The 22,493-nt window shown below is 43.8% G+C and overlaps 1 protein-coding gene across 8 annotated transcripts in view; it reads right to left on the bottom strand.

Moving 5' to 3' along the window:
- Positions 1–22,493, bottom strand: part of KDM2B (lysine demethylase 2B) — a 195,011-nt gene that overhangs the window by 11,931 nt on the left and 160,587 nt on the right. For 6 of the 8 annotated variants that reach the window (XM_073676278.1, XM_073676284.1, XM_073676283.1 and 3 more), the window contains 5 exons: positions 19,742–19,828; positions 12,777–13,043; positions 12,139–12,177; positions 4,502–5,160; positions 2,864–3,027 (listed from right to left, as the gene is read on the bottom strand). In XM_073676278.1, the coding sequence (XP_073532379.1) occupies positions 2,864–3,027; positions 4,502–5,160; positions 12,139–12,177; positions 12,777–13,043; positions 19,742–19,828 (1,216 nt within the window). The remainder of the gene's footprint in view (positions 1–2,863; positions 3,028–4,501; positions 5,161–12,138; positions 12,178–12,776; positions 13,044–19,741; positions 19,829–22,493) is intronic. The other 2 variants (XM_073676279.1, XM_073676280.1) reach the window with 2 other exon arrangements.

Below are 22,493 nucleotides of genomic sequence, written 5' to 3'. Positions count from 1 at the left end.
ATGAGGCCAGACCCCGTTCAGAAGGGGTTAATGCTGCTGACCACGCAATACACCTTTGCCTTAAAAGGACAGAGGTGTGCGAGTCCCAGAGCCTCCTCAGCAGAGAGGTAGCAGCGCCGCATATAGCACACCCTGTCTGCCTTAACAGGCCAGCAGTAAGGTGCTCTGCGCTGCAATAGTGAGAAAAAGGAATCTTCTGCCTTAAAAGGCAGAAGTGACTCACCAGCTGGCCGCGGTGACTGCTCTTCCCGGTGTCTGGTGGTGTAGAGAGCGGGGAGCAGGGAGCAGGAGGCGCTGCACGAGGTAATGGACGCCTGCAGAAGGACCCGGAAGAAGAAGGGGCTGGGTCAGCTCCAGCGCGCGCTTTCCGGGCGCTTCCTGTCTGAGGCTAAGATGACAGGCAGCAGAGAGGCGCGAAGCCACGCCCCACGCCGCCGCATACTAACGGAGCCCGCGGCTCCTCCGTCCCTGCTCCCCTGCTAGCAGAGAGTTACAAACGCTGTATGAAGCAGTGATATCCTTCCTGCAAGGACAAAACAGCAGTCACCACTTGTAACAGTAACAGCGGCTGCCGCCGCAGCCGCTGAAGCACTCAGACCTTGAGAGCACTTACCCAGCTGAGCGCCACAGGGACCCCCAGGGATGTGTGGCGCTGTGGCCCTTTGCTCCCCCCCACGGCGGAGCACGCAGGGACCCCACAGAAGCGGTGTGCGTCTCCGCCAGGGAGCGCCCTGTATCCCCCGGGGCCGGCAGGTTTCTACGGGGACCTCCTTAGGGGGTACGCAGATCTGCCAGGGGAGGGTCAGGGGTCCCAGCAGCGCTGAGACCCCCTGAGACCTCTAGACCATGGGGGGTCCAGGTCCGGAAATGATAAAATAAAAAAAATTTTCTGAGGAGCTGCAAAGGCAGCGACTATCCTCTGCGACCTCAAATTTTAGACTGAAGGACATAGGAGTAGGAGGAGCCTAAGCTGGAGGGGCCGGTCGTCACTTTTTTTCTAATCTGAGGTGAACTATCCTGTGGGGCTCCGACTACCCACTAGTAATGGATCTGTGTCTCCCTTCCTTCCCTTCTGCTGCTGAAACGCTTGGTAATACGTGCCCCATGGTCCCCATTGATAATCTGCATGAGCTGTGCACATGCTGCGGAAATTTCCGCTGCGGATTATCATTGCAGAACAATACGCAGCATGTCCATTAATTTTGTGGACACGCAGCGTAATCGCCGCCATTGACTTGCATTGGACCGTGTGACATCCGCATCACTGCATCTGCACATGCGGATATCACACGGTTCAATGAGGAGACTCTCATCCAGACCTGGGTACCATAGAAACTGTAAAAAAAAAAGAATTTAAAATATAAATAAAAGATTATACTTACCTTCCGATGTCCCCCGGCCTCCTCAGCGATGCGTGCAATGTGTTGGGCGGCTCGTGGTGGTGTGAGGACCTGACATGACGTCATTGAGCCATGTGACAGGTCACGCGACCGCTGACGTCGGCGGTCGCATGACCTGTCACATGACTCAATGACGTCATCGCAGGTCCTTCACACCACCGCGAGACACCGGGTAGACCGAACGGAGCGGAGAAGGAGACCGGGGGCCATCGGAAGGGAAGTATAATCTTTATTTTTTACCATACTTATTCTTTTTTTTTTTTAAACTATTACTTGGTCACACTATATAAATCCATGCCGGTTGCGTGGATTTATATAGTGTGACCAAGTTGCCAAGCACTTTTCCAAGTGATGCTAAAATCGCTTGGAAAAGCGCTTGATAACCCGCATGCAGAAACGCATGCAAAAACGCCTGGCGGGAAAAACGCATGTAAAATCCGCATGCGTTTTTCCTGCCAGGGAGAAGCGTAAAAAATATGCATTTCTGCATCGTGGGCACATGGTGTACATTCCAGCTGTGACCCCCGATCCGCTAACTCAAAGGTCCACAAGTACGGTCAGTTAGGTAGAACCACACAGGGTCAGAAACAAAGGCCAATTTTGACCGGCTGTCTATCAAAATTTCAAGCAAACGATCATTCACAATAGCCAACAGTAGACTACTTTGTCACTTAAAAGTGAAATGTGAAGTTGGAATTTCTTCAGCTACTGTATCACAAATTGACTGATTACAGCTAATTATTTATTTACCACTTGTACATTTTTTAAGGTAATTGATTTGTCAGCACGATGGCTCAGTGGTTAGCGCTGCAGCCTTGCAGTGCTGGGGTCCTGGGTTCAAATCCAACCAAGGACAACATCTGCAATGAGTTTGTATGTTCTCCCAGTGTTTGCGTGTGTTTCCTCCGGGTTCTCCGGTTTCCTCCCACACTCCAAAGACATACTGATAGGGAATCTAGATTGTGAGCCCCAATGGGGACAGTGCCCATAATGTCTGTAAATTGTCTGAATTGTAAAGCGGTGCGGAATATGTTGGCTCTATATAAATAAAAATATTGTTATTATTATTTGTCATCTTAATAGCACAAAAGATCCAATGGATGAGTAATCAGACACTTTCTGGATGACCCCAATATATGCATGCCCAGATTTAGTGATCTTTTTCAATCAAATATATGGAATGATTGCTACTTTGGATAACTACTGTGACTGTGTGGATTACTTTTCTGACTGTGCAAATATACTTTTAAAGAGGATGGGCCAATTAGTATCCAAAACACATCCCATATTCATACTAATATGCTGCGGTGCTATAACAGATACTTTGATTAACAAACACGATTTTGGAAACTGTCTTTATGGTCTTCCTTTGGGTAAAGGGAATCTGACCTCTGCACCCAGTCTAAAATGTCATTTTGCATTCATACAAATCTGGCCAGTTTACAAGATTGATAATTGAATACCTGGGAGGCGGTTCATGAGCCAGCTAAGCTGTTTTTTCGATATATTTGTCCAGCTTAGATCTAAGGACACTGGCTGTCTTCTGATTATCCCACTGAGCATAAGAGGAGTGATGGATTTGCAGCGGTTTAGGTCGATGTGTGTCCACAGTCTTTTATCACAACACCTATCATAAAAATTAGAAATCAGAAATAGCAATGTTAAGTCAACATACAAGAGATATTGATACATCAGCAAGAACTGTTGGCAATATCAACCACTGCTGTACAACTTCTGTGGAGTGTATCTGAGAAGGCTGTCATTCCCCTGGAACCAACATGTCGTTCCCAGGAGCAAGGAAGAGTAACAAAAAAAATACTAATTCAATGTTAAAATTTTCCTACTCAAAAAAGTTAATAGAGATGATACAAAATTCAACATAAAAAAATAAGCAAGCAAACAAAGCCACTGCTGTCCACACCCAGCATAATAATAATAATAATAATAATACACCCCGGTTAGAAAAAAAAACAAAAAACTGTAAAAACAAAAAATAGTACATGCCCCAATTAGGGCATGTACACACACGGATTAAAAAAAAAAAAAAAGGTGAATATGACCAGAAAGTTCAACGAAAATGAGGTGCTGTTTTTGTGCAGTTTTGGCATTAACCCGTTTTGATCTCAATGTGGAAAACTGCAGTAAAATTGCTGCAAGAAATGACATGCTGCATTTATCAGATAAAAAGCACAAGAGTTAAAAAATGCAAGAAAAGTAAAATGTACAGGGCGAATAAGATTTTATTCAATTTGCTATAATTGTAAAATGCTCCTTTTTTTCCGTTGTGCAAAAAAAGCAACATGTGAACAAGTCCTTACTCTGGGAAACAAACTCCATTTTAGTGCAGTTTCAATAAGGCGATTTATTTTTGGAACAAGTCTTTAAATATCTAAGCAGAATGTGAGCAGAAGTGAATAAATGCTGATATGAATGGATTTACTGGAAATAGGGCACAGCACTGACATCCAAATATAATGCATTGCTAGAGCACTTCTTACTACATCATGTCTCAGGAATACAGTAGGACCATTGCTTAGGGATTTCTGGACTATCATGTGCTGGACCTGGTTTCAACTGTTAACTACTGCTGCTGGGTGAACATTGGGGAATGTGTTTGGTATATTGCATTAATCTATATAGATTAAAGCCAAGTTCAATTAATTAGAAGGATTGGGAGGTCAATAACTATATACAGTATGCACAAATCCGTTGCAATAATATACAATCCAATTACAGTTATTCGTCTGAGGCTGTACCAAATCACTAGACTAATAGACTTTCAGCCATCTTGCAATGGAAGAGCGGACTTCTCCCCCCACACTACGCTGCACTTACCTAGCACAGCATAGCCTCAGAGGTCTCCTTTAGGCCTCATGCACACATTCAGTATTTCACATCAGTATTTGTAAGAAAAAAACAGAAGTGGTGACGTGTTGCTCTTATACTTTTCCTCTGACTGTTCCACTCCTGGTTTTGGCTTACAAATACTGAGATAAAATACTGACCAAATACTGAACGTGTGAACTTTGCCTTAAAATACGCACTGCTTAATACAATGATGAAGTAAGTCACCAAACACAAGAAAATAAACTTTTGATTACCATCTATTCCAAGTTTTGCAGACAGTCATACAGATGCACAAATCCCTGTGGCTGAGGTAGCTAAAGATGGCCATCCAGACCTCTCTTTGCATCACATGAGTCGCACCGTTCTCCAGAGGGAGGGAATCTGGAGGAGGGCTGATTGGAGGAGGCCTTATTACATGGCGCTCCATCTGCATACATTTGGGAGGTGATAAGGAAGGAGGAGGACGTGTAACTCTTGGTGTGCTTCTTGGGCTTGGGAGAGACTGATGCCTGTACTCCTTTGGTGTCCCATTCAGTTTACTGAACCGATGCATTCTCTCCCCATTACTGTTCATACATTTTCTGGACTCCTCGCCCTCACTCTCTGGTTCAGATTTGATGGGGTGATGGTTCTCATTAGCCAAGCTGTTCTCAGTTTTTTGTATCTCTTGGTTCAGTTCCTTGCTCAATTCTTTACTCAATTCTTTGTTGAAAACTTTCCTTTTTCTTCGGTTTTTCTTCTTTTCCTTAAGCTCTTGACCCTCAGTGCTGGGACCAGCAGTTGGCGAGCTGGATCTTGACTGGTCACTCTCCCTAGGTTTTGGGACGGCCTCTTGTAAATCATCGTCCGGCTCTTGTTTTATGCGTCTTAATGTCTTGGCCATGAGGGATTCAGGTGTTTTCCAGGGTCTTTTCTGAAATCATAAAAATTACAGTTTTATTTAGTTTAAATGGAGAAACAGAAGAAATGGCGAGCACTATATAAACTAACTACAAAGGGTGTAACAAGAACAGGGAATCCTACAACTTGTCCACTTTTTAGTACATGACACATATTTCACTCTCAGTAATGTGGGGGGGGGGGTTCTTTAATAAGAGTTTCAGCCATTTGATAGCTGGAATAGATAATCTGGACCAGTACTGAATTTTTCTTTCAGTACTGGTGACCCCAACAAGTGCAAATGCCACAGATCAGATTTAGATGAATATGAAAGTCTATCAAGATTCCCTCAGTAACTTGATTTGCTTGAGGTAAAATCTGTCCTTCTGTAAATTTTGCATGAAACTAGAGGAAAAAGGGTTAAAATACATTGACCTCTCAATACATTGCATTGTAAATCCTTTCCGCCAAAGCCAGTATTCACCCTTCTGACCACACTAGGATTATTAAAAATCTAGCACGTGTCAATTTATGTGGTAATTTTGGAATCCATCAACATATCAAAGTGCTTTCAAACCTTCGAAACTTTTTTTGACAACACATTCTACTATATATTTACCTAAATATAACACAAAACATAATTTACGTTTATTTTTGAAGTTCTGATTTTTACTTTTTTTTTTTAAATATAGAAAAATTTTAATTTTTGTGCACTTGAAGAGGACCTTTCACCAAATTGTTCATGTTGAAATAGACACACAATGAAATAGGGGTGGCAGAGCAGAATATAGATTATACACTACTCAAAAAAATAAAGGGAACATTCAAATAACACATCCTAGATCTGAATGAATGAAATATTCTCATTGAATACTTTGTTCTGTACAAAGTTGAATGTGCTGACAACAAAATCACACAAAAATCATCAATGGAAATCAAATTTATTAACCAATGGAGGCCTGGATTTGGAGTCACCCCCAAAATTAAAGTGGAAAAACGCACTACAGGCTGATCCAACTTTGATGTAATGTCTTTAAAACAAGTCAAAATGAGGCTCAGTATTGTGTGAGGCCTCCACGTGCCTGTATGACCTCCCTACCACGCCTGGGCATGCTCCTGATGAGGTGGAGAATGGTCTCCTGTGGGATCTCCTCCCAGACCAGGACTAAAGCATCCGCCAACTCCTGGACAGTCTGTGGTGCAACGTGACGTTGGTGGATGGAGATAAACATGGTGTCCCAGACGTGCTCAATCGGATTCAGGTCTGGGGAATGGGAGGGCCAGTCCATAGCGTCAATGCCTTCATCTTGCAGGAACTGCTGACACACTCCAGCCACATGAGGTCTGGCATTGTCCTGCATTAGGAGAAACCCAGGGCCAACCGCACAAGCATATGGTCTCACAAGGAGTCTGAGGATCTCATCTCGGTACCTAATGGCAGTCAGGCTACCTCTGTGTGCCCTCCAAAGACATGCCACCTCACACCAATACTGACCCACTGCCAAACCGGTCATGCTGAAGGATGTTGTAGGCAGCAGATCGCTCTCCACGGCGTCTCCAGACTCTGTCACGTCTGTCACATGTGCTCAGTGTGAACAGGCTTTCATCTGGGCGCCAGTGGCGACTTTGCCAATCCTGGTGTTTTTTATTTTATACTTCGGAACCTTTGATACTTATGAGAGTGCATGTTGTCATCAAGGCTCATCATCTATCACAAATCCAGATAAAGGGACTGTTCTTTGGAGAGTTCTTTGGGAGTGAGAATTAACGAATATGGATTGGGAGACTGGTGGATCAATCTGAGTTTATCAAAAATTTAGAAGAGATATGGACAATCATGTGAAATAGATCCCAATAAACATTTTGGATCCGGATATATGGACCTTTTATCTGCCTTTTGGGAAGTTAGGGTTTTTGTGTATCATGGCACTGGATGTATTCATTGTTATTTTCTAAATTTTAAGGGAAATGATAAGCCGACGATTTGTGTGTGGGGTATATGGGAGATTTGGCTATATATCACATAAGCGCATGCGCTTGGATTTATGTTGCAACATAAACAATAAATGGATTGGTATGTGGATCTCATACCTGGAGATTTATATATAAGTCTCATGGATATGGGGTTTCACATAAATGGAAATATTGTGCTATGATGGTATGGGGCAGAGGCCTGATGGGATATATAAATATCCAGGTAGAGGATACTAACCTTGCATCATATACATTATAATGTTGACTGTTTATTATAATATTGAGTCATATTGGTGAAACGTGAATATTTGCCTCATTATAATAATTGTGTAGCGATTTTTAAACAAATAATATTAAACAAATAATATTCTGAAGTCCTGATAGATATAGGAGTTATTGGTTATAAATGTGTTCCCTGGATGCTTACCTTACTCAACATTGATTGTTGTCCCTTGTATGCGTCTGCGCACTATGGGAGTACGTCACTGTTGGGGAATTAGTTTTCCTGGTTACGATCAGATGCTGTGACGTCACTTCCTGTATGTAGTGCGCATGCCTGGGCGTCTGCAATGGAGCTGACTGCAAATACTCTCCGGTGCACATGACATGTCCGCGCAACCACCGGTAATTAATTGTTTCAATTATATGGGCTTATATACACTGGCATATCTTGTGTTCCACACATAATCTCCCTGATGAAGCTGTGTTTTACAGCGATACGCGTGGGGCTCATTATTTGATGCACACATGACCCATAGGTGGTGATATGGCTATGTAGATGCAATGATTGGTTTTACCATCTGACCAGAATTTGGTTATTGGGTAGTGATGTATTGATTTGATAGTGGTCTGGGTTTATTTGGACTATGTAAAGGAGATACAGATTTATACAATTGGCTACATGCAAGGTTGATTCATGGTAGGGTTTGATACTGTATATAATGAGGGCTTGTGCTTGTGATGACATAGTCTGTATTAGGAATTATTTGAATACTATGATATGAAATCTGATGTTTTCAATAGAATACTGTCATTGAGGATATTGTCCTATGGCATGCCAGAGAGGATATTTATTATTATTGTCCTTGCAATCAACTGTATATAATCATTACAATAACCTAAACTTAAATTATTTAATGTATTTATATTCTGTATACGGCCAATCATGTATTGTGGATTTTGGGTGTTGATGACCATGTGTGTTGTTTTTTTTAGTGTTTTTAATAAAGCTTGTATTTTTTATTTATTAGAGTATTGAGGTGTGCGCATTTCTATATATGTACCACCTTGTTCTTTTTTGACAAATTGGTTGGGTACATATGACGCACCCTAATTTTTTGATTGGGCTGTGCATCCTTCTCTTTAGTTTGTACAATCCTGGTGTTCTGTGGCAAATGCCAAGCATCCTGCACGGTGTTGGGCTGTGAGCACAACCCTCATCTGTGGACGTCGGGCCCTCATACCACCCTCATGGAGTCGGTTTCTAGCCGTTTGTGCAGACACATGCACATTTGTGGCCTCCTGGAGGTCATTTTGCAGGGCTCTGGCAGTGTTCCACCTGTTCCTCCTTGCACAAAGGCGGAGGTAGTGGTCCTGCTGCTGGGTTGTTGCCCTCCTACGGCCCCCTCCACATCTCCTGGTGTACTGGCCTGTCTCCTGGTAGCGCCTCCAGCCTCTGGACGCTACGCTGATAGACACAGTAAACCTTCTTGCCACAGCTCGCATTGATGTGCCACCCTGGATGAGCTGCACTACCTGAGCAACTTCTGTGGGTTGTAGAGTAAGTCTCATGCTACCACGAGTGTGAAAGCACAATCAACATTCAAAAGTGACCAAAACATCAGCCAGAAAGCATTGGTACTGAGATGTGGTCTGTGGTCCCCACCTGCAGAACCACTCCTTTATTGAGGGTGTCTTGATAATGGTCAATAATTTCCATCTATTGTCTATTCCATTTGCACAGCAGCATGTGAAATTGATTGTCAATCAGTGTTGCTTCCTAAGTGGACAGTTTGATTTCACAGAAGATTGATTTATTTGGAGTTATATTCTGTTGTTTAAGTGTTCCCTTTATTTTTTTGAGCAGTGTATACGTACGTACATATACATACATACACACGCACACACATGCACACACGCGCACACACGCACACACACGTGCATCTGCTCACAAAATTAGAATATCATCAAAAGGTTAATTTATTTCAGTTCTTCAATGCAAAAAGTGAAACTCCTATATTATATAGCGTCATTACAAACAGAGTGATCCATTTCAAGTGTTTATTTCTGTTAATGTTGAGGATTATGGCTTACAGCCAATGAAAACACAAAATTATTATCTCAGTAAATTAGAATACTTTATAACAACAGCTTGAAAAATGTTTTTAAAATCCGCAATGTTGGCCTTCTGAAATGTATGTTCAGTAAATGCACTCAAAACTTGGTCAGGGCTCTTTTTGCATCAATGCGGCGTGGCATGGAGGCGATCAGCCTGTGGCACTGCTGAGGTGTTATGGAAGCCCAGGTTGCTTTGATGGCAGCCTTCAGCTCGTCTGCATTGTTGGGTCTGGTGTCTCTGATCTTCCTCTTGACAATACCCCATAGATTCTCTATGGGGTTAAGGTCAGGCGAGTTTGCTGGCCGATCAAGCACAGTGATACTGTTGTTTTTAAACCAGGTATTGGTACTTTTGGCAGTGTGGACAGGTGCCAAGTCCTGCGGGAGAATGAAATTTCCATCTCCAAAAAAGCTTGTCGGCAGAGGGAAGCATGAAGTGCTCTAAAATTTCCTGGTAGCCGGCTGTGCTGACTTTGGTCTTGATAAAACACAGTGGACCTACACCAGCAGATGACATGGCTCCCCAAACCATCACTGATTGTAGAAACTTCACACTAGACCTCAAGCAGCTTGGATTGTGGCCTCTCCACTCTTCCTCCAGACTCTGGGACCTTGATTTCCGAATGAAATGCAAAATTTAGTTTAGCGCTTTCACCCACGGGCCATTTTCCATTTTTGCGTTTTCGTTTTTTGCTCCCTTTGTTCCCAGGGCCATAGAGTTTTTATTTTTTAGGCAATATGGCCATGTGAGGGCTTATTTTTTGCGGGACGAGTTGTACTTTTAAACACCATTACTAGTTTTACCATATCATGTACTGGAAAACGGGAAAAAAATTCCAAGTGTGGTCAAATTGCAAAAAAAATGCAATACCACAGATTTTTTTTTTTTTTTTTACCACGTTCACTGAATGCTAAAATTGACCTGCCATTCTTATTCTCCAGGTCATTACGAGTTCGTAGATACCAAACATGTATAGGTTCCTTTTTTATTTAAGTGGTGAAAAAAAAAAAAAATTATTATTTTTTTTTTTTTTTTTAAGCAAAAAGGCACCATTTTCCGAGACTCGTAGCATCTCCATTTTTCTGGATCTGGGGGGCGGGTGAGGGCTTATTTTTTGTGCGCCGAGCAAAAAGTTTTTAGTGATACCATTTTGGGGTAGATCCGATGTTTTGATCGCCCGTTATTGCATTTTATTGCAATGTTGCGGCGACCAAAAAACGTAATTCTGGCGTTTAGAATTTTTTTTCTCATTTCGCCATTTACCGATCGATTAATTCTTTTTTTTATATTGATAGATCGGGCGATTCTGAACGCGGCGATACCAAATATGTGTATGTGGGATTTATTTTTTATCATTTTATTCTGAATGGGGCAAAAGGGGGGTGATTTAAACTTTTATATTTTTTTAATATTTTTAAAAACATTTTTTTAAAACTTTTTGCATGCTTCTATAGTCTCCATAGGAGACTAGAAGCAGCAACTGTCCGATCGCCTCTGCTACATACAGGGGATCAGTAGATCCCCTGTATGCAGCAGAAATGGTCCTGTGCTATGAGCGCCGACCACTAGGTGGCGCTCCTAGCGACCAGCTCATGACAACAGCAGGTGTCTGCTGCAGACCTTGGGTTGTCATGCGCGCCCATAGGTGGACCCGCGATCACATGACGGGGTCGCCGATGGGCGTGGCTTAGGACGCGCTTCCCGGAAGCGAGCGTTAAATGCCGCTGTCGGAGATTGACAGCGGCATTTAACATGTTAACAGCCGCGGGTGGATTGTGATTCCACCCGCAGCTGTTGCGGGCACATGTCAGCTGATTATTACAGCTGACATGTGCCCGGTTCAGTGCGGGCTCACCGCTGGAGCACTCACTGAACCGGGTGTCATGACACAGGACGTATTAATACGCCCTATGTCGTAAAGGGGTTAATCTGAAAACACCACCTTGGACCACTGGGCAACAGTCCAGGTCTTTTTCTCCTTGGCCCAGGTAAGAAGCTTCTGGCGTTGTCTATTGGTCATGAGTGGCTTGACACAAGGAATGTGACACTTGTAGCCCATTGTCCTGGATACGTCTGTGTGTGGTGGCTCTTGAAGCAATGACTCCAGCAGCCGTCCACTCCTTGTGAATCTCCCTCAAATTTTTGAATGGTCTTTTCTTAACAATCCTTTCAAGGCTGTGGTTATCCCAGTTGCTTGTGCACTTTTTTCTACCACACTTTTTCCTTCCACTCAACTTTCCATTAATATGCTTGGATACAGCACTCTGAACAGCCAGCTTCTTTAGCAATGACCTTTTGTAGCTTAACCTCCTTGCGGAGTGTGTCAATGACCGCCATCTGGACATCTGTCAAGTCAGGAGTCTTTCCCATGATTATGGAGCCTACTGAAACAGACTAAGGGACCTTTTTAAATGCTTAGGAAGCCTTTGCAGGTGTTTTTTGTTAATTATTCTAATTTACTGAGATAATGTTGATGACTATGGCTTACAGCCAATGAAAACACAAAAGTCATTAACAGAAATACACACTTGAAATAGATCACTGTGTTTGTAATGACTCTATATGAGTTTCACTTTTTGTATTGAAGAACTGAAATAAATTAACTTTTTGATGATATTCTAATTTAGTGAGAAGCACCTGTATATACATACATATAATTAAAAAAAAAGCAACAATTGATAATCCCCCAGAAACAAATACCTTTTTCTTGAAGAGCTTCTCCTCTTTTCCATGTTTTAACTGAAAAAGAAAAATAACCTCATTACAGTTCATACACCAACACTACTAGTAGAGACAAGAAACTACACTGAAATGTCAGAAGCATAATGGAGACACTAGAGTAGCAGGCATCAGGGCTGTGACTTTTATATATAAAAAAAAAAAAAGTATGTTTATAGTGTAGCAAAGCAGTTTTGTATATTGTTTGTTGCAATTTTCACATTTAAAGCTCTTGATCAATGACCTATCGAAAAGCAATAAAACTGAAATGAAGAGAAACCAAGGCAAATATCTAAGATACAATCAGTAAAAGAATTAACAAATTAGTGCCTCTAAATAGAATACATTTTCAGGCTGACTTCAGTTTATTGCCTTTTTAATGTTTTTAAAAAAACAAGACAAAACAAAACAACACATGTAAAAGACTTTTAGGTTAAGGCCAGGTATAACAGGTTTGGATAAAGTAAAATAGCAGTCACTGGGTAATAAGTAATGGTCAGATTCACTGCAAACGGGAAAAAAAGTGTCGCTCTGATTTCTACTCTTGTATCCAAATATCCATTAGCAAAAGATTGTTACGTTTTTTGTTTTTCAACCTGTTTGACCCCATTTATACTAACCCGTTTCTTAACTGCAGGATCCATATTCTTTTCAAGTGGTCTTTTCCTCTTAAAAACGACATCTTCCGGTTTACGTTTTACAACGCCTTCCAGAATTTTCTTCTTTGGTGGCTCCTCCGGGTTCTGCCTGGGGGTCTCTTCCCATTCTTTCTTTTTCACCAGTTCTGTTAGTTCTTTATTATCTCTGTTCATCTTTTGTTCCTTTAGCAGAGACCCAGGCAGGTTGGAGGCGTATTTGAATCCTGGACCTCTTTTTTGCTTGTAGGCCAAAAAAGTGAGAAAACACAAACGACTTTATATCTTATGCTTAAAAATGTGACTCCACTTTTGAGCTATACTGATCTATGGTAATAAAGTGAGAAGAAATGACCAGGCATCTTGTGAAACTCCAAATCTTTGCCAGTTTTCCTTTCTTTTTGACTATAGACACGTTTAACTTACAAGTCTTTCTACAGCCAATTCACATCCTAAGTATTTTAGTCAAATGTATTGTCATTAAAAGGGGTTTTTCCACTTTTGGAGACAATTTATTATTTTATTTTATATAAATGAAGCTGACTATCATTTTCGCAATTGGGTTTCATAAAAAAAAATAATTTCAGTTTGCTTTCTATAGTCAATGAGATGATCAAATGTATTAAAGCAAATCTGTCACAAGGTTTTTGCTATGTAATCTGAGAGCAACATGATGCAGGAGCACAGACCCGGATTCCAGTGATGTATCACTTAGTTAACTATGTAGCAGTTGTGATAAAATCACAGTTTTCTCTGTTGCACAGAATGCTGAGCTCTGAATAACTCTGCCCACACCACTGATAAGCCGCTTTCTGTTTATGCACACCGTACACAGAAAGCTGTCAATCAGTGGTGGGGGTGGAGTTATACAGGGCAGCTGACATGGAGGCAGGAGACACCTAGTCCTGTAGAGAGAATCTCCTGCTGAAAAACTCTAGTTTTATTGAAACAGCAACACACAACCCAGTAAATAACACATTGTTGAGTCTTAGCCCCTACATCAAGGTGCTATCGGATTACAGAGCAAAAGCCTGCTGACGGATTTCCTTTAACTCACTCTGCAGCCAGCAATAATAGACAAAACAACACAAACTATGGAAAGGAAATGGTGCAAAAAAAAAATCAATCTGCAAAAATGATTTTTAGCCACAAATACATGCACTTAAAGGGAACTTATCACCTGAAAAAATGCTGCTAACCAGCAGATATGGGGTTAATCTGCAGATTAATAGCATTGTGAACCTGCACAGTGCTGGCACTTAAACCCGTGCTGCCGGGAGGAAATTAATGTTTTCCCCGGCAGCTTTCCAGTTTCAGTCACGGAAGAGGTACAGTCGCGGTGACTGACAGCAGCTCAGCACTGCTGCCGCTGCCTGCAAGAGGGGGAATAAAGTTGATTTCCTCCCAGCAGCGTGGGTCTATATGCCAGCGCAGGGCAGGTTCACAACGCTATTAACCTGCAGATTAACCCCACATCTGCAGGTTAATACCATTTTTTCAGGTGACAGGTTCCTTTAATTATATTTATAATATAATTATATATTTATATAGGTGATTTACTACATACAATTTACTATACAATTAGTCAGTGCAGCGGTGCAGGGTGTAAACAACACCCCTTAATAAATACTATAAAAATAAACACTAAATAAAAATGCCAATATTTTACAGCAGTAAGTCGGATTTAAAAAAAATGGCATACTCAGGAATAAAACAGGAGCAAAATCTGACCACCTTTGACCCTGTGAAAGTTCCCTCTTTAAAATATAAATAAAATATCTTCAAAAAGGTATCACTAATAAACTAAAATCGCCACTGGCTACTGAAATGTCATTTACAGGGGTATTTCTTATCTAATTCCTAGGACACCACTTTACGCTCAGTGAGTCCAATCTGTGGTTTCCCCATCAATCCTGAGAATAAAAGGAGCCACAACACTGTGGTAGAAATCCACCCTTTCACGCTTTTCCCTGCACAACAAAAGCCTCAACACTCAGGGAAATGCGGAGCGTCATAACTCACAGCTCCATACTCATAGTGCCCATTCCCCAGGACTATATCTCCGATCCCATTAACTGCACCAAGTTTTCAGCCAGTCACCACAAGCGCTTTAAAAAGCAGAGATTGGAGAAAGTGCAAGGGGTTTCCCTTCTTCCCATTTTCCCACTAACCAAATATTAATGATCTTTTCTATTGATAAGGCCACCAATATCTAATTAGTCCATAATCTAATTTAATAAAAGTGCATCTCTGCATCTGTTTTAAGTATTTCAAACAGCATAAAAACCACAAACATTGAATTAAGTGATTAAGACTAAAATCCTGTTTAAATGGTTAGTTTTGTGTTATAAATGATTTTTACCCCAATTTAGAATTCAAGACAACCCAATTTAAAACAGATTGTTATTAATTACAATATGGTTTTAATGAGTTTTTAATATGTTTTCTTTAGCTTAAAAATATACATTAAATTATGGTGCCAGGGTGACACATAGTAAAATCATGGTATCACCAAGATATCATATTTCCTCATGGGAAAGGAAGTCGAAGGTAGGCAGTAATCGCTAACAAAATTGTGAGATTCCCTTGCCTTTATGAGGGACTAAAAAGGTTTCTTAGTTAGATCGAATGGAACCAAAAAAAATGCCACCCTCTGCTTATCTTTTGATTCTCGTTCAAAAGTCCATCAAGTATACATAGTGCTAGTGGTTACATAAGCTCCATTAGCCTCACCAACCTCTTGTAACAAGGGAAGAGGAATGATTTTGGCTATTGTGCAAGCCCAACAGCAAGTACCATTGCACTAGCAGAAGCTTCTTATCACCTGCATTGAACACTTAGCACCTTAACATCTTAAGGCTATGTGCCCACAATGCAGAAATGCTCCGGATTTTTCCTGAGCGTTTCTGCATCTCCCTGGCAGAAAAAAAACACATACGGATTGTACATGCGGATTGTACATGCGTTTTTCCTCCCAGGGACATGCGGAAGTGAAGCGTTCTTCACATGCATTTCCGCATGCGGGTTGTCAAGCGCTTTCCAAGCGATTTTAGCATCACTTGTAAACTGCTTGACAACTTGGTCACACTATATAAATCCATGTAAACGGCATGGATTTACAGTTATATGAAAAAGTTTGGGCACCCCTATTAATCTTAAGCTTAATGTTTTTTAAAAATTGGTGTTTTCGCAACAGCTATTTCAGTTTGATATATGTAATAACTGTTGGACACAGTAATGTTTCTGCCTTGAAATGAGGTTTATTGTACTAACAGAAAATGTGCAATCTGCATTCAAACAAAATTTGTCAGGTGCATAAGTATGGGCACCATTATCATTTTCTTGTTTTAAATACTCTTACCTACTTTTTACTGACTTACTAAAGCATTTTTTTTGGTTTTGTAACCTCATTGAGCTTTGAACTTCATAGCCAGGTGTATGCAATCATGAGAAAGGCTACTTAAAGTGGCCACTTGCAAGTTGGTCTCCTGTTTGAATCTCCTCTGAAGAGTGGCATCATGGGCTCCTCAAAACAACTGTCAAATGATCTGAAAACAAAGATTATTCAACATAGTTGTTCAGGGGAAGGATACAAAAAGCTGTCTCAGAGATTTAACCTGTCAGTTTCCACTGTGAGGAACATAGTAAGGAAATGGAAGAACACAGGGACAGTTCTTGTTAAGGCCAGAAGTGGCAGGCCAAGAAAAACATCAGAAAGGCAGAGAAGAAGAATGGTGAGATCAGTCAAGGACAATCCTCAGACCACCTCCAGAGAGCTGCAGCATCAACTTGCTGCAGATGGTGTCACTGTGCATCGGTCAACTATACAACGCACTTTGCACAAGGAGAAGCTGTATAGGAGAGTGATGCGAAAGAAGCAGTTTCTGCAAGCACGTCACAAACAGAGTCGGCTGAGGTATGCAAAAGCACATTTGGAGAAGCCAATTTCTTTTTGGAAGAAGGTCCTGTGGACTGATGAAACCAAGATTGAGTTGTTTGGTCATACAAAAAGGCGTTATGCATGGCGGCAAAAAAACACAGCATTCCAAGAAAAACACTTGCTACCCACAGTAAAATTTGGTGGAGGTTCCATCATGCTTTGGGGCTGTGTGGCCAATACCGGCACCGGGAATCTTGCTAAAGTTGAGGGACGCATGGATTCCACTCAGTATCAGCAGATTCTTGACAATAATGTTCAAGAAACAGTGACAAAGTTGAAGTTACCCAGGGGATGGATCTTTCAGCAAGACAATGATCCAAAACACCTCTCCAAATCTACTCAGGCATTCATGCAGAGGAACAATTACAATGTTCTGGAATGGCCATCCCAGTCCCCAGACCTGAATATCATTGAACATCTGTGGGATCATTTGAAGAGGGCTGTCCATGCTCGTCGACCATCAAACTTAACTGAACTGGAATTGTTTTGTAAAGAGGAATGGTCAAAAATACCTTCATCCAGGGTCCAGGAAATCATTAAAAGCTACAGGAAGCGACTAGAGGCTGTTATTTTTGCAAAAGGAGGATCTACTAAATATTAATGTCACTTTTCTGGTGAGGTGCCCATACTTATGCACCTGTCAAATTTTGTTTGAATGCAGATTGCACATTTTCTGTTAGTACAATAAACCTCATTTCAAGGCAGAAACATTACTGTGTCCAACAGTTATTACATATATCAAACTGAAATAGCTGTTGCAAAAACACCAATTTTTATAAAACATTAAGCTTAAGATTAATAGGGGTGCCCAAACTTTTTCATATAACTGTATATAGTGTGACCCCAAAGAATGTCAAAAAATAAAAAAATAAATCTATACTTACCTTCCAATGGCCCCCGGAGTCTTGCTTTGCTCCGTCCTGGCTTGCCAGCAGCTCGGGGTACACTACACTGAAGGACCTGCCGTCACATGACTAAATGATGTCAGCGCAGGTCCTTCAGTCCACCGCGAGCTGCCGGAAAGTGAAGTCAAGGAGACCGGGGGCCATCAGAAGGTAAATATATAATATTTATTTTATTCTTTTTTTACAGGTTCTATGGTACCCAGGTCCAGAGGAGAGGCTCCTCTTCTCCAGACTCAGGTACCATCCGCACATTGAAACGCATGGATTCCGCATGTTCAGATGCAGTGATGTGGATTCCATGCGTTCCAATGCAAGTCAGTGGTGGCAAAAACGCAGCACTTCCGCAAAATAATTGGTAGTGCTGCGTTTTTTTCCGCAATGATAATCCGCAGCGGAAATTTCCGCAGCATGTGCATAGCACATGCGGATTATCATTGGGGAACATGGCAGGCCTTCTACCATGTGTTTTTTAAGTGTTTCTGCCGCTGCGGAAACGCTTAAAAAACGCATCGTGGGCACACAGCCTAAGAGAGGAAATCAGAAGCAAGGGGGCACTGTAACTATTGACATCCAGACACAAGAATTTGTGTTTCTAATTTTGTTTTTACATTCAAAAAGGTGTAAATGTACAGATTAGGCGAGGATCAGATTCATACAGTGCATTCTGTTATATGTATACGCCTGAATTACAAAAAAATATATTCTGACATATACTGGAGTGTATCCATAAACCTGCAGTGGGCAAGACATAATCCAAACATTTTATTTTGTCAGGTTTACAATGTATTAAATCTTTTGGGGATGTACAAAGGAAAAAAAAAAAAAGCACGCATTTTACAAAGTTTTTGTAGAGCCCCAAAAATCATATAAAGACATTTTTTTCTCCATTCTACTCGATGGGAAACTTGCTGAAATTTAAGCGTTTTTTTCTTACAGGTTTGCAAATGAACACATTTCAACCTAGCCTTAGACTAAAGAGTATGAGCAAAGGATATTTTTTTTTGCCTTAAAAATCTGCAGGGCATTAGCCTTTAAATCAGCAGCTGGAAATCAGACGCCGACACTCATAGGTGCAGTTTTAACTACTCTGACTGTATGGAGATTAGCCCCATCCAGTGGGGCTAATCCACATCTGACTACCTGCGACAGTATCTGGGTGGGTACACACAGAAGCCAAACCTGTAACTGACGTGTCACTTATTGAAGGATATTTCAAATCCATGGCAGAAAAATCTGAATTATTATTAATTGCAGCATGAATTTCCCATTGAAAATGGTGGATAGCATGGTTGTATTACAGCGCTGGGGTCCTGGGTTGAAAGCCAACCAATGACAATATCTATAAGGAGTTTGCATGTCCTCTCCCTCTTTGTATGGGTTTCTTCTGGGTACTCTGGTCTTCAAACACAGTAATAATTAGGGTTAAGCGAGTATGTTCTGTCCGAGTATGCTCAGGCCGAGCTCCGAGTATTTATAGCTGCTCGGTGATATGGTTGAATCCCGTGTGCATGATTTGCGACTGTTTGACAGCTTTATTACATGTGAGGAATGTGTAAGAAATAGTCATTCCTCACATGTAATAAAGCTGTCAAACAGTCGCAAATCATGCACAGTGGAGCGATTCAACCATATCACCGAGCAGCTATAAATACTCGGAGCTCGGCCCGAGCGTACTCGGCGAAAGGGTTAATAGAATATACTCGCTCAACACTAGTAACAATGTATGTAAAGTGTTGCAGAATATGATGGCACTATATGAAGTAAACAAAATAATTAAATTTATATGAAAGAAATCTTGGATATGGTTAAGTTGGATTTGAACAAGCAAATTTCTTTGTTCTCATGGAAGGTAAGCCACTGCCAAAAGGTGTCTTGTTGGCGACTTATTCGCCTCTCCCTATTGAGAACAAGTGTTGACTCAGCCGAGGAATAAACAAAGTGTAAAAGTCCAGTCAGTCTTCTTTGAAATCTTCATGCATGTGTTATCTGCTGACCAAACAATTACTAGAAAATATTAACATGAAGTCTATAAATTAAATATGAACTGAATTTGCTTGTAGTACTTTGGACAGCATTAAATCTCCAAGGAGTTCCTATATACTCACTTTCCCAGTCTTTCCAGCATGGTTACATTTTGGACATTCCCAGCAGTTTGGAAGTTCATCGTTCACCACGCCATCAGATTCCTTAATCTGCACAGACATAGAAAGTACACATGCGGTTTATATGAGGTTATATTCCTCACTCTGTATTTCTGCAGATAGGTGTCAGAGAACGACCTGTTCTTTGCCCACAGACCAGTTTGTACAGTACTCAAAATCAAAGCCAATCAATGTCGTAAATATTTTTTAGCATTCCATAGTGCAAATATTAAAGAAGGCAACTAATAATTGTCAATTGCATTCAAGATTAGTCTACAGCAGGGGTCTCAAACACACGGCCCCTCCGGCTGCTTCATGCGGCCCGCAGGCACATAGACCCCTTGATGATCACAGCCCGGTCCAGGAGCCGCCATCAGCGCTGTAGTGCAGTGTATTGCCGCGCAGAGACCGGCTCTCTGCACAGCAATACCAGTGCCAGCCGCAGGCCTATCAGAGGCCAGCAACTGACATCTGCGTCACAGCCCATGGCAGTGACGTCATACGCTGCTGCGCTGGGACGCAGACGTCAGTTGCTGGCCTCTGATAGGCCGGCGGCTGGCACTGGTATTGCTGTGCAGAGAGCCGGTCTCTGCGCGGCAATACGCTGCACTACAGCGCTGATGTCGGCGGCTCCTGGATCGGGTCACGATCATCAAGGGGTCTATGTGCCTGCGGGCCACAGGTGCAGAAAAGACGCTGAGGGAACGGAGGACAGGTGAGAATAATCTTTTTTTTTTCTGTCATGCCTATGTGAAATACAGGGGGTGGCACTGTGCGCAGTATGGGGGGGGGCACTTGTGCGCAGCATTGGGGGGGGGTGACCTGTGTGCAGTATTGGAGGGGGGGGGGTGACCTGTGCGCAGTATTTGAGGGGGGGTGACCTGTGCGCAGTATTGGAGGGGGGGGGGTGACCTGTGCGCAGTATTGGAGGGGGGGGGTGACCTGTGCGCAGTATTGGAGGAAAGGGGGGGGGTGACCTGTACGCAGTTTTGGAGGGGGGTGACCTGTGCGCAGTTTTGGAGGGGGGTGACCTGTGCGTAGTTTTGGAGGGGGGTGACCTGTGCGTAGTTTTGGAGGGGGGTGACCTGTGCGGAGTTTTGGAGGGAGGTGACCTGTGCGCAGTATTGGGAGGGGGGTGACCTGTGCGCAGTATTGGAGGGGGTGGCCGATGCGCAGTATTGGGGGGGGGTGACCGGTGCGCAGTATTGGGAGGGGGTGACCTGTGCGCAGTATTGGGAGGGGGTGACCTGTGCGCAGTATTGGGAGGGGGTGACCTGTGCGCAGTATTGGGAGGGGGTGACCTGTGCGCAGTATTGGGAGGGGGTGACCTGTGCGCAGTATTGGGAGGGGGTGACCTGTGCGCAGTATTGGGAGGGGGTGACCTGTGCGCAGTATTGGGAGGGGGTGACCTGTGCGCAGTATTGGGAGGGGGTGACCTGTGCGCAGTATTGGGAGGGGGTGACCTGTGCGCAGTATTGGGAGGGGGTGACCTGTGCGCAGTATTGGGAGGGGGTGACCTGTGCGCAGTATTGGGAGGGGGTGACCTGTGCGCAGTATTGGGAGGGGGTGACCTGTGCGCAGTATTGGGAGGGGGTGACCTGTGCGCAGTATTGGGAGGGGGTGACCTGTGCGCAGTATTGGGAGGGGGTGACCTGTGCGCAGTATTGGGGGGGGGTGACCTGTGCGCAGTATTGGGAGGGGGGGGGGTGACCTGTGCGCAGTATTGGGAGGGGGGGGGTGACCTGTGCGCAGTATTGGGAGGGGGGGGTGACCTGTGCGCAGTATTGGGAGGGGGGGGTGACCTGTGCGCAGTATTGGGAGGGGGGGGTGACCTGTGCGCAGTATTGGGAGGGGGGGGGTGACCTGTGCGCAGTATTGGGGGGGGGGGGGTGACCTGTGCGCAGTATTGGGGGGGGGGGTGACCTGTGCGCAGTATTGGGGGGGGGGGTGACCTGTGCGCAGTATTGGGGTGGGTGGCCGGTGTGCAGTATTGGAGGGGGGGGGGGGTTGTGTGACCTGTGCGCAGTATTGGGGGGGTGACCTGTGCGCAGTATTGGAGGGGGGGTGGCCGGTGTGCAGTATTGGAGGGGGGGTGGCCGGTGTGCAGTATTGGAGGGGGGGGGGTGACCTGTGCGCAGTATTGGGGGGGTGACCTGTGCGCAGTATTGGGGGGGGGGTGACCTGTGCGCAGTATTGGGGGGGGGGGATGACCTGTGCGCAGTATTGGGGGGGGGGGTGACCTGTGCGCAGTCTTGGGGGGGGTGACCTGTGCGCCGTCTTGGGGGGGGGTGACCTGTGCGCCGTCTTGGGGGGGGTGACCTGTGCGCCGTCTTGGGGGGGGTGACCTGTGCGCAGTATTGGGGGGGGGTGACCTGTGTGCAGTATTGGGGGGGGTGACCTGTGTGCTGTATTGGGGGGGGGGTGACCTGTGCGCAGTATTGGGGGGGTTGACCTGTGCGCAGTATTGGGGGGGTGACCTGTGCGCAGTACTGGGGGGGGTGACCTGTGCGCAGTATTGGAGGGGGGGTGGCCGGTGTGCAGTATTGGAGGGGGGGGGTGGCCGGTGTGCAGTATTGGAGGGGGGGGGGTGACCTCTGCGCAGTATTGGGGGGGTGACCTGTGCGCAGTATTGGGGGGGGGTGACCTGTGCGCAGTATTGGGGGGGTGACCTGTGCGCAGTATTGGGGGGGTGACCTGTGCGCCGTATTGGGGGGGG

This window comes from Phyllobates terribilis, unplaced genomic scaffold (assembly GCF_046119375.1).
Source record: "Phyllobates terribilis strain yellow unplaced genomic scaffold, ASM4611937v1 Scaffold_1__5_contigs__length_1240528914, whole genome shotgun sequence".
Taxonomy (NCBI): Eukaryota; Metazoa; Chordata; class Amphibia; order Anura; family Dendrobatidae; genus Phyllobates; species Phyllobates terribilis.
This window is presented reverse-complemented; position numbering and strand designations above follow the sequence as displayed.